Genomic DNA, 15477 nt, shown 5'->3' with positions numbered 1-15477 from the left:
ATGCAATAGAATGTCTAGGAATTTATTGATTGTGTCAGGACAAATAGGCAGCATTACTTTAATAACATATACCATGCATCTCCATGTTTATCCAGCACACAGTGGATATTGGTTGTCAGTTATGAACCAAATCTCTCTGTAGACTAAATTATAAACATCAAAGCTGATGTGCCAGGTAAATGATGTACTGTTACGCTGCTCCAACAAGCACTCATACGGGTGGTTTTAGAAGCAGAAGATACTCTAGAGCTCAGCTGTCCTGCCAAACTTGGCCAAGAGAATCCACTGTTTGATGTCAGCGTTCTGGAAAATTTGTACAAAAGGTTTACAAAACAGAGGTTCCTTCTCTAGGTAATTGAAGAAAACCTCATGTTTAATAAACTGCAACTGTTACCCTTCTTTTATGGTTACTGCAGACAGAAACTGTTTTAGGCATCCAGCATTTTGTTTGGCATCAGCCAAATGACAATCATGTCATAACTCTAGGCCTTCTCTGAAATATGGTGAGAGGTCTTCTGTCGGGGCTGTTTGCATCCATATGTCCTGGAGTGATTAATATAGATAATACAGAATATTTTGGCCTAAATTCTTGTTCTCTCCACCAAGAACAAAAGTTTAGCTTGACCTTTCAACGAGGCAATAATCCAAAAAACAAATCTAAAAGAACTGACCACAGAATCCACCTTATGAATCTGCTCTCTCAGTTTCTGGACCCGACTCTAATGGGAAATTTATGCTTTAAACATAAAAAAGTGAAAACTAAGGATCAGAATGACATAGAAAAAGTACACAAGAAGTTAATAAGTTTGACTTTTTTGGGGTGAACTGAAGGAGGAACTCATTTTCTGCTTACAAATTTCACACATACCCCGTATATTGAAATGTCTGTAGGTCATTAAAAACCCATGTTTAAAACCTGACCTTATTTGCAGAGTTGATAATATATGTTTGTTTCTTGCACATATTCATAAACAATCAGCACAAATTCTTAAAACAATATGAACTTGTTTTGATTATTTACAGTCCTGTCATTTTCAGTGGTCAGGTTACTTGTAATATCATGTTAAATCATGTTAACAAAACTATAACATGATGATTAAGTCAAACAGCTGTTCAGCCCCCTGTGAATTCAATGACATTTTTAATTCAATGTTGTCAATTACAAGCAGTTTTCCAATGTAACAATAAGCATCAGTACAACGGAGGTGCACTTTCACTTTCACTTTCACTTTTAATTCAAGTGCAGTGATGTCAACAAATGCGGGTTTAAAGTTGCAAGCTACAGACGCTCTTCCTTTTCTCATTTGTCCATCACAGACCAAAACAGAATCTTCCAGAATGAAATAAATAAATAAAGTCCTCAGAAAGCTCTTAATATAATAACCAGACTGAATTCCCAGTGGAATCGTGGAATCATCTGAAATGTCTACGCATCTATTAATAGAATGTATGTTTCCAAAAAAGGTATCAGGACATTAATGCAAACTCCGGGCAAAAAATCAAAAACAGGAAAAACAAGTTAAACTTGGGCTTTGAACAAACCTCGGCCAAATGGTTACGCGTCCTGCCACACAGTCACTACTGCAAAATAGGTACATTACACTAAGAACTTGGCTAGTTTGGTTTGAAAACAGGAGGTAATGGGCTCCATGGAATCGGTCTCCTTCTATGCATTAAAAAACCTGATGACCAGTTGCATGGGTGACACTGCTCAGTCTGCTCTGCAGAGGCCAGGCTCTGTGCAGTCGCAGGATCATCGCTCCGTGTCACTAGCTGCTCTTCCACCAATCGAGCACGAGCGTTGCCGTGGCGCCTGGTCGCTAAGCGGCCTGAGCGCAGGTGTCAGGAAAGCTAAGTTTACAGCGGCCATCTGGGCCCCCTCCAGGGGGCGTGACGGATCGGCCTCGCCGTCGCCCTGCGTCTCGCCGCTTGGGAACGGCGCTGTTACACAAATATTTAAGTAAGCTGTGATTTTAAACATTTCTGATTCAGCGACGCGGTGCAGCCAGTTCAGTGCGGTTAGCAGATGGCTAAGCGGGAGCATAAGCACGGGGTGCGAGCCCAAAAAACAGCTGAAATGATACTTCGAAAACACTTTCGTCCCTTGCCCCCAACCCAAAACGTACTCTCGCCTGACAGGCCCTTTCGCTGAATAAATATATAAATAAATACAACAAAAAATATTTTTACACTCAGGTACACAGAAAAATAAATAAAAAGCAATAAAGAAGCATGAAGAATTATGTGAAGCAACACTGGCCTTGATTAAGAACATAGGCATAATGTAGAAAGTGTTACAAGCCAGCAGAATCCATTTAGTCCATCCTTTTTCTTTTTTCAGATATCCTCACCTGCACGGACTGCTTTACAGATATCCCATTTACAGATATCCAGCTGCAACAAATCCCATTTCATTTAAACTATCTCTCTACCAGACTCCTAGAAAACAAACAAAAAAAAATAAAAATCGAGGAGTTCCAAAATGACGGGCCTTCATTTGGCTGGACCTCCGGTGACATAACCTGAGGCATTATATCTTGATTTGCTGTATCGACTATTGAGAAGAAATCCATCTTTGTTTAGACTGAAAACAAAATAAGACAGGTTTCCACTCTGTGTTTACTCACTGTGACCTCAGCTCTTAGAAATACATTAGCTTTTAGCTCACAGATGGTTCCGCTTCCCTTATATTCGTTTCCTTGAATAAACTTGCTGATTATCAATCAGCCTAATACATATGCAGAGGTGACTAACACATGGTTATTTTAATAACTGAGAATCTCTTCTAATAGGACTTTCTGGTGTGAACATGGATGTTAAGGAGTAGCTTTACCCGAAATAATATCGTGCTGGAAAGTAAAGGAACGAAATGCGTTCAAAATCCTGACCATATGTATTTATTTAGATTTTAAGACTGATTGAGGGCTCCGTGGAGAGCCACTGTTTGTTTCCAGCAGAGCCTTTTGTGCTCTTAATGCCACTGTGCGTCCCCTGACAATGGACACTGCACAGGAGGTCAGGTGTAAACAGAGAGGAGCTCACTGGACAGGCGAACCTCTCAACGACAGCAGGAGAACACAAAGGCAAGGAGGCGGGGTGTGTGGATGGTGTCTGGAACGCCGCCCCCAACCCGAGATATGTCAGAAATGTCAACATCAGGAAGAAAATGGGGAGAGGGGGGAGATGGAGAGCAAAACCACATTTCAGCCCTCGGAGTGATGGGAGGAATGGCAATGTGGCCTCTCTGCACTGGACCGGCCTCTCTGCACTGGACCGGCCTCTCTGCACTGGACCGGCCACTCCATTTCACAAATACTGCTTCTTTTTATAACCTCTTGGGTTTCAATTACGAAGGTAATTTTTCAAACAAGAAAATAAACAGTTTTGGCCGTTCGACTCCCTTCCACCAGCTAACAGCAGCACACCCTGTATATTTCGGGGGAATCAGCTCCCATGATACCAAGGTGCTTTCTGCATGACTTTCGTATTACAGCTGACAGTCCGTTCCTTAACTCGCTGTGGTCGACGTCGAGTGCTACGCACCACTATCAAGAAATAACCAGTAATGTGCAATATCGCAACAGCTGGCTTTCATACTGGCTTTGGCAGCCATATGATGTAGCTGAACATCGGTCATTAGTGCTATGACTACAAACATGGATGTACATAAAGTATACGTCTTAATATCCAAGTTGGCCTTATTATGCTTATACAAGTACATTCCTTTATGACCACGAATAAGGGTAAAGACTCTTCCATCTTCATGCAGCACAACGACCTCATAATGAGGCCACTGCGAATACCGCAGTACCTTCTACCAATAGCTCGTTGCCTGCCACAGCTACTTCTCTTATTGTCCCACTAATCAAAATATAACCTCAAAAAAATATATATCTAAAAAAAAAATACATAGTGACAAGAAGTGACTTAAGCGTGCAGCTCGGAGGGACAAAGGCGGAAGCAACTATTCTTCATTCTATTGGTTTTGTAGAAGACACAGACATGAGGGGGGGCTCCCCTTCACTCTCACCCCCTTCCCTGGACTCCGGGTCCCGGGATAGGAGGCGGCAGGACAAAACTGGATGCGCTTTTTATTAGTCGATAAAACACAGAATGTCACACCAAAGCGGCTTCGCTGTTTTCATGAAACATGATGCGTTTGAACACTGTTAGTGTGATTGAATGTGTACGTCAATCTGCCTTAACTTATTAACGTTCCTTTTCCTTTTGGGTCTCCGAAATCGCCAAGCCTTCACTTTCGTACGTTCCACCGGCACATATGATTCGTTTTCATCTCTCGTCTTCTCATCCGTGTCACTTGCTTTTTTCCCCTTGGGTGGATAAAGACGGTTTCGGTCGGCCTTCACGTTTAAACTGAATGAGACTGTCCTGGTGATGCGTAGTGCTGCTGTTTACTCTCACTACTCGATGACCATGCAGTGGGGCAGGTGCTGAGAGTAGTACTTGAAGAGCTCAGTGGTAGCCCCAGGACAGTTGGTGAGTTCTAGCTCTTCCAGGTCCTGCAGCTGAATGAGGCCGGAGAGCCCGGTAGTGGTCAACAAGGGGCAACCTACAACAGACAAATAAAAATTCAAGTTTGCTCTGTTTGTGACCATGAACAGGACAGATACAGAAGATGGATACCATTTTGTTATGAATAACTTACGGCAGACTAAGTAAAATTAATCGATTTTAATGTACCTGCAAGGGACAGCAGACGTAGGCTCTTCATAGCAAAGAGATGCTGTAAACCAAAATCCTGCACCTGAAAGAAAGGCCATAGAGTGAGACTTCGACAAGATTCAAGATTTATTTGTCACATACATACAGATGCATACGTTATACAGACACAACTCGCAATGAAATGCAAATCTGATTACTCCTTAGACTGTGAAGCAGAATAACAAATAAAAAACAAATAAAAAATAAATTAGACTAAATGGTTAAAAGTGGAGAGAGGTGACAAGATGGGTAATAAAAGTTAAATAACACTATATATACACTCTATCGGTCCATTCATCCTTTTTCTGAACCCACTTGCCCAACTCAGGGTCACGGGGGGGTCCGGAGCCTATCCCAGAAGCACAAGGCAGGGAACAACCTAAGATGGGGCACCAACTCATCGCAGACACTCACACACTATTCACACCTATGGGAAATTCTGCAACTCCAATTCACCTTCGATTCGGCATGTTTGCTGGATTGTGGGGGAAAACTGGAACCCCAGGATGACACAGGGGGAAACATGCAAACTTACACAAGGAGCCATAGGGGAGAGTCGAACCCTGGTCCCAGAGGTGTGAAGCAGCAGTGCTAACCACCTCACCGCCCCATATATACTCTATCCTACTATGTATAGCACCCTAAATTGTTGTTATTCTTCCTTGTGTCAAAGACAGCTACCCTCATCCCGCTGGTAATTAAAGCTATGCTCATCTTACCTGGCAACACCACCTCAAGTAGAGGCTGCGTAAGGATGACATTGTGGACAGGTATCCCAATCCCGTGTCGGTGATCCGCACGCATCTGCAAGAGGAAGCAGCAGCGAAGGTTAGGGAACACAGGCGTACGCTGCCTAGACCTCAGGGGGTCCTGGGTAATCACTGACTTCACAGGGATTTCGCTGTTGCCATCTGTGAGGGGATGGCGCACTCACCGGTCCAGCACCAGCTCCTCCAGCTTGTGAAGGTCACAGGCGATGTACTCCAGTGCCATGTCGGTGATGCGGGGACACCAGGACAGGTCCAAACTGCGGAGCTTGCGCAAGTTCTCGGCCACCAGCTCCACGCCGTCGTCGGTGATCTTGGAACAGCCAGAGAGGCTCAGCGCTGTTAGGTTGGGCAGGCTGTGCACCATGTTGACCACACCGTGGTTGGTGATCTCCCAGCAGGAGTGCAGGCGCAGCGTACGGGTGGTGTGGCCCTGCTTAGCCGTGAAGTAGGCCATGGCCGTGTCGGTCACGTGGTAGGCCTGCAGGCTCAGCTCCGACAGGTTGGGCAGCAACTGTGAGATGGCGGCGATGGCGTCGTCCGCCACGTTGATGCAGTCGCTGACGCTCAAGGAGGTCAAGCGTGCGTTCAAGCTGGACCACAAGCCAGCCTCAGTGAAGTCGTTACAGCCCGACAGCTCCAGGTGTACGAGACCCTGCATCTGCTCCAGCATCACCTGCAGATGGAAAAAGGTGCTTTGTGACACACCATCACCATTTATATATAGACTGTATATAATACGCCTTGTTCACATTGACTTTTTCTCTGAAGAAAAATAATTTATAGTATTCTTTATTAATCCGGCATTACAACCTTCCTTCAGGGCTCTCTACAAGGCTACCTGTATCTCCACAGGACAACTTGTAACTCCATAGGGCTTCCTGTAACTCTACGAGGCTACCTGTGTCTCCACAGGACTACCTGTATCTCCACAGGGTTTCCTGTAACTCTAAAAGGCTACCTGTGTCTCCACTGGACTACCTGTATCTCCACAGGGTTTCCTGTAACTCTACGAGGCTACCTGTGTCTCCACAGGACTACCTGTATCTCCACAGGACTACCTGTATCTCCACAGGGTTTCCTGTAACTCAAGAAGGCTTCCTGTGTCTCCACAGGACTACCTGTATCTCCACAGGGTTTCCTGTAACTCTACAAGGCTACCTGTGTCTCCACAGGACTACCTGTAACTCCACAGGACTACCTGTAACTCCACAGGACTACTGTACCTGTAACTCTATAGGACTATAAGCAATGCAGATGTATCAATGACAGAGCCAGCTGGAGTCATAACAGAGTTCAATGGTACAGTCAATGATACCAAAACCACTGCTGGTAAAAATACAATAAGCAACATACTGCGAAATCTAAGAGGAGGGACAGTTTTAAAATGTCTTTTAAAACTTACTTCAGAATGTTTGATTTTAAAGCACATTTATTAAAACCAGTCGATTTCAATCAACCACCTGGAACGTCTGGAAGGAGGAGCGTCTGACCCTCCATTATGATCTGTCAGCAGGCCAAAAAGATATGCAGCTCATATAAATGGGACCTTTCTCATCATCTCTTTCATCCTGGAAACTACTTCCTAAAAAAAGTCTTTAAATGCATGACCCGCATGCCATCCAGAGAGAGGTTTGTAAGATGCTCACTCTGCACTCTACACTGATTGAGTTACTCTCGCCTCATCGCTCATTCCTCACCCCCTTTTATCAACCTCTGTCCCTTTGGGATTCAGAGCTTTTACTTTACTTTAATTCAATCTGCTACATTATTATGTATATTGCCTGCATTATACTTAATACTCAAAGTACAGACAGGGGACACATATATTATTTTGATTATATGCCACATAATGATTATAAAACTCTCAATAGAGAGATGCTTTCTTAGTAGAGATATATCTTTGCTTCTTTCAGATTATAATATACATCAATTGTTGTAAAACCAAAAGTTATGGTGCCTAAACTAAACAGAAACCCCGAAACTCTGAGACCCCAAATCTTAGCTTGACTTTCTCAAACAGAGGTGACATAAGAGTTGCGAAACCACCCTGAAAGACTGACTAAACATAATAGAAACGATGTCAGTCAAGTGCAGATGTTTCACCTGTTTCTACGCCTCCTTGAACCATTGGATAGGGGAAGAGAATTGATCCAATTCTGAGCTTTGGGCACTGATACACGATTGGTGCTTTTTACAGAGCAGGTGCACTTGATTCTGTCAAGGATCTGATCCGTGATTGGTTAATTCGATTCATTTTCTTCCTGTGTGTCCTAGATAATGCCTGATATGACCGCACTGGAAAGGCTTCCGCCAAGAATTTTGGTTCCATTTTAGCTAAATTCCACATCAGCCACAATCGTATGCTTGTTTGCTTTCTTTTGGTGATACTGTATGATTCTCTCTACGTGAATCGTGACCTATATCTCCTTTTTCTTGCTTATATTTGTTTCAGTACCCTGATATTGTAATATGTAGTGACTGTTTTCCTCCAGGATCTTAGCACATTTTTTATTATTATCTGTCAAAGTAAATAGGGCAGCAATCTCTGTTTCATTTCTTTTGTTCATTCCAGATATATAGCAAGAAATCTTTATCTAATAAAAAAATAAAGATAAAATATAAATAAAAATTTAAAAAATCAACTAAAATGCAATCTAATTTTGCACAGTCTGGATATAATTATATAGGTAAACATATTATATATAACTGAATAGAATTAGCAGGATCCAAAGTGTGAAAATGAATGTTGTCACTTAAATTAATTTTTTCTAATGATTATTTGTTATCATAACAAGCACACTGATGGCATTAGAATGAAAACATCATTAAAACAAACAAATCAGAGGAAATGCAGCTGCATTGTGCAGATTAAGTCAATGCCAGTGTCACTCAGACTGGCAGTGTTTGTCACCCGTTTTTAATTATTTGTTTCTAATTTGTGTAGGTAGCCGACAGACGCCCCGCGATGAGCGTCTCTCCATTGTACATGGCCGCCCTCAAAGACATGCTCTCACCTACAGGGTTCCTGCTTTATTGATCTCATTACTCCCATTGCTGAGCTCTTATGAAATCAATGCCAAAAAGATATTTTCTTGTACATTCTTATTAAAGCAGCATTTCAGTTTAAGATCTTATATCTCACATATTTTACAATGAACACTGGCACACAAGGGAATCGATGGCCATTTTTCTGACTAACGTAAGAGGTCTGACCAGCTCTGAACGTATGTTTTCTGTTGATTATTCATACAAATGAAGTTTTTTTTCCTCATGTCTTATTTTTCTATCTAAAATGTAGGTGCCATTTATTGTCTTGTCATTATTACTGCTTGCTCCATCAGCTCTGAAGATGTTTCAGCGGTAGTTATTGACTAACATCCCAGAATAAGTTGGCTTTAAGACAGAATCTACAGAAGGAGCAGGCAGACAATAGACAGACAGACAGACAGATTAAACGTGCACCAGTTTCTCCTAACTGAATTATGTAACAGTAGGAGTTTATAGGATTGTGGTTTTATTCTATACACTTAGTTCATCAAATTATTGTGGTCACAAAAAGCTGCTATAACAGCTGTACAAAAGCACTACATCGATTACTTTTTAAGTAGACTGTCTCTCAGTATATGTTTACGTGCAGTTAGTTTTAATAGGAGTTGAAGTGTGTAATGTTTGCTAAACATGTGCAGTTAATGTATTTAAGGGCTTTGTTTCGTTGTAGTCCTGTTCATTGAATACATTTAAAAGTTTTCCACAAGAATTGCAGATTGGAGCATAAATATTCATTGAGAGTACTCCAGTTTCCTTTCAAATACCTATTAAATTGCTGGCTACCTATAATTTACATTGCAAAAAGTATTGTTTATTAGAAACATTTAATTCATATGATTAAAAAAGTGTTTTCAGTTGTGAAACATCGAATACCTTACTTCAGAATTGCAGGCGAACTTTCACTGCAGACAGACCCTCTGGCTCTTTGCATGTGAAGTGATTGGTTGCTTTGTAATAGATATTATCCAGTATTTCTGTATAAGCTGAACAACAGGTAACATGTATGTGTATTTATTAAGTCTGAATTCTAATCTGCATGTAAACTCTGCAATCTTTGTATACAGCACAAACAAATGCTCCAAACCGTTGCTTGCAAGCCATAAAATAAACAGCCAAATGCTAGGTACTGAAAGCTAGTTTAACTGTGAAAATGGGCTAAACCTTGAATCTAACAGCTACGTGCCAACAGGAATTTCAGTTCAATTTCCACAGTTAAACCAGACCACAGTCTCTGTTTCTGTGACTGAATGAGTTCACTGGATATACAGTGATGGCTGAAGCTTTGTGCTTTTCACCTCTGTTTTTGTCAAATTCATCCACACCCAGAAATAACCGGTGAACCCTTACAAAAGTAGAGAAGTACTGCATTACTCACCGTTACTAAATTAACTGCATTAAAGTCACTATGCCCTTTGGAATAAGCATTAAGAATAACTGAAAGCTGAAATAACCAGATAGAAAAAATAAGCATTCTAATATTTCTTTCACTGCCACTTTTCCTTCATCAAAATGAATGTAATATTACTATCATTACAGACCGGAAGGATCAGAATGAGTAGACACCCAACTAAGACCATTACACTGCAAACGGTTGACTTTAGCCATAGAGCAGCCTTTCAAAATACTTTAGCTGGCTAGATTAAACTTCACCATATACTCCCTGAGAGATATTACCCCTACCCATTTGGGTACAAAACAGAGACAAAACAATGTAAAACATGTGTAATTACCTCCAAACCTGCATCAGTGATCGTGGATCTCTTGAGACTGACAGACTTGACTCCCTTTTTCGATAGGGGGTAGTTGTCGATGAACTCGCAAATGTCCAAGTCGGAGACACCGACCAGGCAGAAAGCCTGGAAGCCCCTCAAGGCAAATCCCTGGAGGCTGACGAACTCCTTCTCCCCATTGGGTAGCAGATTGTAGAGTTCCTTAGCGTGGAGCACAGGGGTGATGCCATCCCAGAACTTGGGCTGATATAGCACTTTCCTCCAGGTCTTGCACACCTGGGCCAGAATGCACTTCTCGGCCATGGTGAAGTAGCAGAGCAGCCGGTTCAGCACCTTCTCATCCAGCACCAGCTGCCTCTCCAGGGAAGACATGGACAGCTGTTGACGAGACAGCTGATCGGCGGCGGCGTTCGAATCGGAGCCCAGCAGGGAGGCCGCCGACGGAAGGGGCTCCATGTAATATGGCAGAGTCGGGGGAAGCAGAATGGTGGGCACGGAGGATGATTGGCACAGGCGGTTCTTGGCAGCCGGCGTCCCTTTGGTGATGCTGGCAGAGCCTAGGCCGTTAGCCTGAGGCGGCAGTTTCACCATGCCGTTCCTCGGCACGCAGGGGGACTTCAGGTCGTTGGGGGTGGACATCTTAAGCATTTATAGCTGACGGACAAAGAATACGGCAAGAACATAAGCAACTCGTAGTAAACTGAAGATGAAGACGAAGGGCATAGCTGACCGCTCTATTGAGGTCATTTATCGCTACACATACTGAATATTGAGCAATAATTTTGATCCAAATTGCTGCCGAAAGTGACCGAAAACAAAACGCTTACCAAAAGCCAACGCAAATATCATGTTAAACTGAAAGAAAAAACAAGTGGCTCAATCACACTGACTCACAGGTGACAGTAAGACTGATGGCCAGTATACCAAACTGCCTGTGAAGCAACTTTAATGGTATGTGTGGAAAATATCAATTATACTCCTGTAAGAATGCTACTGCAAAAACTGTATGTATATGAAGAGTCAAAGGGCTTTTCTTCTAGCTAGATCTAATGCCACAGTTACTTAAAATTATTTATGATAAAATTAAGGCTGGCAGTCTTGCCCTAAATACATGTGTTTCAGGAATTTATCAGTAACGCTTAGATTTAACGCAAAACATACATTAAAATTGTTAAAAACAACCAATCGCTCATCCTGGGTTGTGGTTTTAGTCCCCACTAGTTGCTCTGGGTGGGAACAGTTTGACGTTCTGTTCGTTTTTGCACCAGACTTCCTCAAGAAGAAGCGGACTGATGTCTTGGTATTGCCAATCATGGGTGAGTGTGTGTCCTGCAATGGTCTGGTGTCCGTTGTGTTGTGTCCTGGGATAGGCTCCCTGTTACCCTGTACTAGATGAACAGTTCGGAAAGTAGCTAGGTATAGTTATACAACAGCCATTTTTACGCCCCTATAGCTAAAATGTATCATTTTAGACACCAGAATCATTATTTATGGACAACTGTCTAACAACCAGCTGTAGAGTTAACGTCGTACCTATCAATTGTCATGTCTTTTTACTGTTGCTATCCTTTGTCTTTCAGTGCAGAATTAATATTTAATAAAGGCTTAGAAAGATTAATTGCTAACAGATGTAGAAAACAATACTGTATCTTACATCACACTTCAAAGGGAACATATGTTTTTCAAAATAAGTGGGGGTAGTTTAAATAATATATAATATAAAGTTGAATTTCATTTAGATGGTCATTGGCAGTGCAAATGGTGTATTTATAATATATATAGAACTAGATACTGAAATTGGAAATATTTAACATAATACCTAACAAATGTCTCTGATTTGGTCTCTGTGCATGGTTCTGTAGATTCTCATGTTCTCTGTCATATTTACGGTAGTAGTACTAATAATGCCTGCTGATTTTCAGTAATACAAATATTATACACACACACTCACACTTTCATCCGTTCTTGGTCTATGCTAGATGACAGCATGAGTATTCAGCATGTATACGCTGCTCCTTCAGGGTATTTTGTGCTCTTGCCTAGACTCCTGCTACTTACCTCTTTATTGCTCAGATTATTCATGGGGGACAGAGGGTTATAGTAGTAGGCAGTTAGTTATGGGGGACCTTCTCTGTTACTGTAAGTAAAGCTATATTGATATGCTGTTTTACAAAGGCAGGAAACGTAGCATCGCATATTATGTGCAGGGTTAAGGCAGTGAATGTTGACACAAAAATGTTCCATGGACCTTCAGTACAAATGGGCACAGAAATGTCTTCTGGTGACATCTGGGTGTGAAATTTTCCTGGATATCAAGGAGCCATTTCACTTTTCAAAGAAAGCCATGCAGGTCCTGTTGTACTGGCGATATATTCTCTGCGGTTAAAAAAAAAAAATATATATATATATATATATATATATATATATATATATATATATTTGGGTGGAATTCCAATTTAATTGCATCCTATATATAGGACTTATTTAGTGCTACACCGATGATAAGGAACGATTTAACCAAGCTGATATTAACGTGCACTAGGTAATAAAATTGGACTTCAGAAATATTTATATTTTCAAGTTATTTAGACCCCAATCCCCAGTACAGTTTACAGTGACATTTCCAAATAAAAAGTATGACTGTAGTGCGTTAATTTACTGACAGCTGCAGTCTGATATTTCTAAGGGTGCGATCTAAACAATCCTAAGGCAATTACGTAACAGTGGCCGAAGTTCCCGGAGTATAAGGGGTATGTATCTTCTGCCTACTTAATTCATCAAAGATATTGAGGTAAAATAACAATAATTACAATAACAATGAAAACAGTAAATTATTTTTATGCAGTTTCTTTAGGTAAATCTTCGCCTGTAGTGTTTAAAGATGGTGTATTACGTCTCATAAAAACATTTTTTTCCGTTCCTAATTTGCTTACCACTTGGTAATGGTCCCTTTTCCCCCTCTTTTCCAAGCCCACTTGCCTTGCTTAATTCGGGTTAAATTAAGCAATAATTACAGTATATGAGTGAAATAAACAACATTATGAGTATAGCTCAATATGGGCGCTTACATCACTTTTTCCATTGTTTATTTTTTTACACGGCAAGCATTAGAAGTAATTTGCGACACGTCTTTTCTTGTAATATATTGGCTCTCATAGCCAAATGTAGGGAGCTCCGACAATTTAGCAGAAAAGGAAGCAGCATCCGTCGGAATACAAACGAAAGAAAAATGCATTTCGGGATTTATTAAAGACGCGTGTGTCATTATGATCATTTACAGCAGTACACCCCCCGCCCCCATACCCTCCCCAAAAAAAGCATCAGTGCATTAGAAGAGTACCTTAAACAAATGAAAATGAATATGGAAATACAGACATTGTACGCGGGTATGAAATTAGAAGGCACGGCTGCGGCCGCTCCATACATTTGCAGCATCGGATCCCTTTGTTCGGCGTGCGTCAGTGCATACTGGAATCAAGCCCTTATGTCATGCAGCAGCCGCAGCCGTGCGAGGGATGAATGGCTGATCTCATGTAGCACGGAACAAAAATACATCCTCACGGTGCGCCTCCTGTGCTTTTCTTACCTTGAAACAATACCCCCGCCGCTTCCGGATGTGTCTTCGCGCTGTGTCTTTATCTCCTGCCCTGGGGTCGATCTGAAATCGCCATGTTATTACCTTCCATCGGGGATCGTAGGGAGATGTTATTCTGGATGTTGGCGTGCCTGTCCTCACAGCAAAATACGCAGAAATCAAGAATGGTGCGGATATACGCATACAACGGAATCGTAAAGTATCGATCAAAGTGGATGATCCGTGAAAGAATTAGCTGTTTCAATCTCTAGCTGATATCGCCGGTGTATTTATATCCTCGACTGATGCCCAAAAGGACTTAAAACACGATATCAACATCCCCATTGACAGCGGAACCCAGAACAGCCCACTCTTAAAGCTGTAGTATTTCTTTTTTCAGCCGTGAATGCCACAGCCGGTGACAGATATTTCAGGCGATCAAAGGCACTCCTACTCCTGCTTGAACAAACCTTTATACAATTAGCATAAGACACGCCTATAGGCCTTCATATTTTATTTCTGCAAAAACAAAAACGGCAGCTGGCATTTGAGACCTATTGAATCGTAGATCACTCACTGTATAGCTTACAAAATGCTTGTGTGTGTAGAATTTGCATGTTCTCCCTTCGTGCACATGGGTGTCAATTGGGTGTTCCAGTTTCCACCCACAGTTGAAAGACACATGTAATTTAGGTATATCATTGTCTCTCATGGGTTACTGTATAAAGGACTGGCGTCCTTTTGAGGATGTCTTATGCTATGTGCCCTGTGGTCTCTAGTATGTGCCTGACTCATCACATCCCTGGATGGATAAAATATTTCTAACAAGTTCCAAGCACCTCACACCTTGTTTGACATTCCGTGGACGCAGTCATGTGGGGAAACGTGGTCTTCTTGATGCTCTCCATTGATCAAAGGTGTATGATGTAAAATGTTAGAATCTTTAAAAATACCACATAATATTATTGTCTGTTATCAGTTTTAGCAGGATCAGGTGTGCTGCTAGAGATTTTGGGCCTGAGAAAGCATATAATATTGGGTCCCCAACCCAGACTAATCCAACTATGTTCCAAATTTTTTTGGGCTCCCTAAAATTGTCCTAACCCCCCTGCCCCCCATCCTCCCATTACTGAACCCCTTACCAGTATGGTACTGAATTGTCTTCCAAGCCAATATTGTAGCAATCTTCCTAATGTATAGCACTGATCCTAGCATGAGGGTACGTTGGCCTGTCGGTGGGGGAGGTTGTAATGTGATTCACCTTGCCAACAGTGTTCACCGAAGTCTCTACATTAGTATCATAGTTTCATGTCCTCCTAACAAGCAGAAATCCAGCATCTAATCAGATCTGTAGAGTAAGTGGCAATCATTGGGATACAGACCTAAGCCATTCTTAGGAAGGAAACGCCAAGCGGCACACATACTGACATTGTTTTCGGCAGCCCTTCAGCTGGTCACTTAGTGCAGTTTCGATTCTACCTGTGGCTTGGGACCTCCTCATCATCACCGTACATGGCTGACGTAGAGTGCAGTGTCACAGTGATCCTGAAATCTATCTCAGGAAGTATCAGGCTGTCTCCAGATGGGAAACCATTCCATCACAGGGTAGTTTAGAGAAACCAGTTATCTAAAC

General features: G+C 41.9%; 1 protein-coding gene across 1 annotated transcript; it reads right to left on the bottom strand.

The window, feature by feature from the left end:
- Position 1: 1 nt before the first annotated feature.
- On the bottom strand, positions 2-14304 carry LOC111850858 (F-box/LRR-repeat protein 16-like). Its single transcript, XM_023825176.2, has 6 exons — positions 13857-14304; positions 10271-10924; positions 5657-6165; positions 5442-5526; positions 4702-4765; positions 2-4570 (listed from the first exon to the last, which is right to left on the bottom strand). Exons 2-6 carry the CDS (start codon positions 10916-10918, stop codon positions 4422-4424), a joined length of 1455 nt encoding a protein of 484 aa, XP_023680944.1. The 5' UTR covers positions 10919-10924; positions 13857-14304; the 3' UTR covers positions 2-4421.
- Between the last annotated feature and the right edge of the window lie 1173 nt (positions 14305-15477).

The sequence above is a fragment of the Paramormyrops kingsleyae genome, chromosome 5 (assembly GCF_048594095.1).
Source record: "Paramormyrops kingsleyae isolate MSU_618 chromosome 5, PKINGS_0.4, whole genome shotgun sequence".
Taxonomy (NCBI): Eukaryota; Metazoa; Chordata; class Actinopteri; order Osteoglossiformes; family Mormyridae; genus Paramormyrops; species Paramormyrops kingsleyae.
This window is presented reverse-complemented; position numbering and strand designations above follow the sequence as displayed.

Bases quoted from the DNA above. Each gene is read 5' to 3' on its own strand.
- LOC111850858 (XM_023825176.2), bottom strand. From the start codon at position 10,918: ATGCTTAAGATGTCCACCCCCAACGACCTGAAGTCCCCCTGCGTGCCG. The intron at 6,166-10,270 runs GTAATTACACAT...TTCCATCTGCAG, and splicing joins TCACTGATGCAGGTTTGGAG to GTGATGCTGGAGCAGATGCA. The intron at 4,571-4,701 runs GTACATTAAAAT...TGTCTGTTGTAG, and splicing joins ACGTCTGCTGTCCCTTGCAG to GTTGCCCCTTGTTGACCACT.